This window comes from Merops nubicus, unplaced genomic scaffold (assembly GCF_000691845.1).
Source record: "Merops nubicus isolate BGI_N331 unplaced genomic scaffold, ASM69184v1 scaffold4587, whole genome shotgun sequence".
NCBI classification, from domain to species: domain Eukaryota; kingdom Metazoa; phylum Chordata; class Aves; order Coraciiformes; family Meropidae; genus Merops; species Merops nubicus.
Genome location: NW_008618192.1, coordinates 1 through 1950, shown reverse-complemented (window position 1 = coordinate 1950; position 1950 = coordinate 1). Strand labels below are relative to the sequence as shown.

The window sequence follows — 1950 nt, the reverse complement described above, 5'->3', positions numbered from 1 at the left end:
GCGACGGGAGCCCCACCACCCCTCCCCACCCCTCCCGGCCACAGACCCCCGTGGGGGAGGACGCTGGGGTCCCCTCCAAAGCCAGGCTAAAGAGAATCATTTCAGAGAACTCTGTGTACGAGAAGAGACCCGAGTACAGGATGTGCTGGTACGTCCACTCGGAGGTGCTGAAGAGTTTTGATCAGGAGCATCTCCCTGTCCCTTGTCAGTGGAACTACGTCACCCAGGTCCCTTCTTCAGGGAAGGAGGAGGGGGGCAGCGTGCCAGGGGTGGCTGTCCTGCAGGCCACCCCCCTGGCAGTGAAGAGGAAGGCCACTGGGAGCATGTCCATCACAAAATTCATGAAGAGGCCTCGGGGTGCTGAGCAGGTGAGTTCCCATCCCCGGGTAAGAGCCACTGGGATGTTGTTGTGGCTCAGGTGAGCACCCTGCAGTGCCTCCCAGATGAGCCCAGATGAGCAGAGCCAAAATACTACACTACACACATTGCCCTTTGCACAAAAAACACCCATTTTTGTGGAGAAAGGAGTTAAAAGAAACTCATCTCTTTAGTCAGATTATTTCGTGCTTCTCCAGCTTGGACTCTCTGTTCCATTCGAAGTGTTCCTCTGCAATTCTTCCATTTTTCTGCTGTTTGGCAGCAGTTGCATCCAAGCTGTGAATAGTTTCTGAGTGTCTGCTTGGCCTTGGATTTACAGCTGTGTGGAATTCACAGCCAGGTTTTTACAGGGGGGTGTGTGGCTGCCAGATGTGGAGCCTGAGCTGGGCACTGACGTCAGCACGTGTGTATGGATTAAATGTGCCTCCTAATTGCTGCTGCTCAACCCATAATAGTCTGGAAAGCCTTCTGCTTCTCCTTTCCTGTAAAGCTGAGTTTCAAGAGCTGGTTTAAACACATCCTAATTCATAGGAAAGAAGTGAGGTGGAGTTGGAGTGGTTGTGACTCCATCTCTAAGCTTTGTAGTGGTTTGCTTCTGCTTTCCTCAGGGTAACCACAGATTTTTAAAGAGCTTCATCACCCAGAAGGGTGACTGAAAAACAACACCATGGGTGTTTAGCTGTGTGGTGCTCTGTCATGTCTCACACACTGAGGCTTTAATTCCTGGAGCTTGGGGTTATCAACTCTTTGCCTCCAAACCTACAGGCAGGACAGGGGTTGCACTGGTGGGGTTTATTCCTCGTCCCCTGGGTTTTTTCCCTCCCCCCGGGGGTGGAGGAGAAAAGCCACAGGGAAGACTTGTTTTGTTATGCTTTCCTTCCCACTTTGGGTTTTCTCCTGAAAAATCTCTGCATTCAAGTATTGATAGGGATCAGAGACTTGTGAGAAGCTGTTCAGCCCCCAGACTCCATCTGCTTGGGTTTTTTTTTTCTCATACACTAAATAAAGGCAGAGATAAAAAAATCTCTGCTTGGCATCCACTGGAAATTCTGCTCATAACCAACTACATGGGCAGGAATAGCCAAACAAAGGCTTTTGGTAGAATTCCATGATGGTCTGAATTCTTCAAAGCTCTCAAAAGCATCTTAAAACTCCTCTCCTGAGGTGCAGTGCAGCTCAGATTGAAGGTGTCAGAGTCCCACAAGCCTTTTGTGCCTGAATCAGCACAATTTGGGGATTGAGAGATCCACCTCTTGAAGCTGGAGCTTGAGGAGAGCCAGGAACCACCTGAAGGTCCAAGCTGTTGGGTTCTGTGCCCCTGGCAGGGGTTGCTCTGCCAGGAAACCCACAGCAGGAACTCGTGTGGGTGAAGGTGTTTTTATGTAAGCTGTGGAGAGAGAACTTGGTGTTGGAGTGGGCAGCACCTGCAGGCACGTGGGAGGGGAACACTGAGAACTGTGACTTTAATGAAAGCTGTAAATTTAACATGTTTTCCTCTTAGAACAGCTTGGAGGGGGTGGGGACCAGGTTCTAGGTCGGAGATTTTCATTGTAGGGTTCCAGTTGAGAGGGG

The 1950-nt window shown here is 50.4% G+C and overlaps 1 protein-coding gene across 1 annotated transcript in view; it reads left to right on the top strand.

Moving 5' to 3' along the window:
* Positions 1–368, top strand: part of CHAF1A (chromatin assembly factor 1, subunit A (p150)) — a gene marked incomplete at both ends in the record, with an annotated part of 10649 nt that extends 10281 nt beyond the window's left edge. The window contains 1 exon segment of the mRNA XM_008943352.1: positions 1–368. This exon segment is cut by the window's left edge and continues 23 nt beyond it. Within this exon segment, the coding sequence (XP_008941600.1) occupies positions 1–368 (368 nt within the window).
* Positions 369–1950: the final 1582 nt, after the last annotated feature.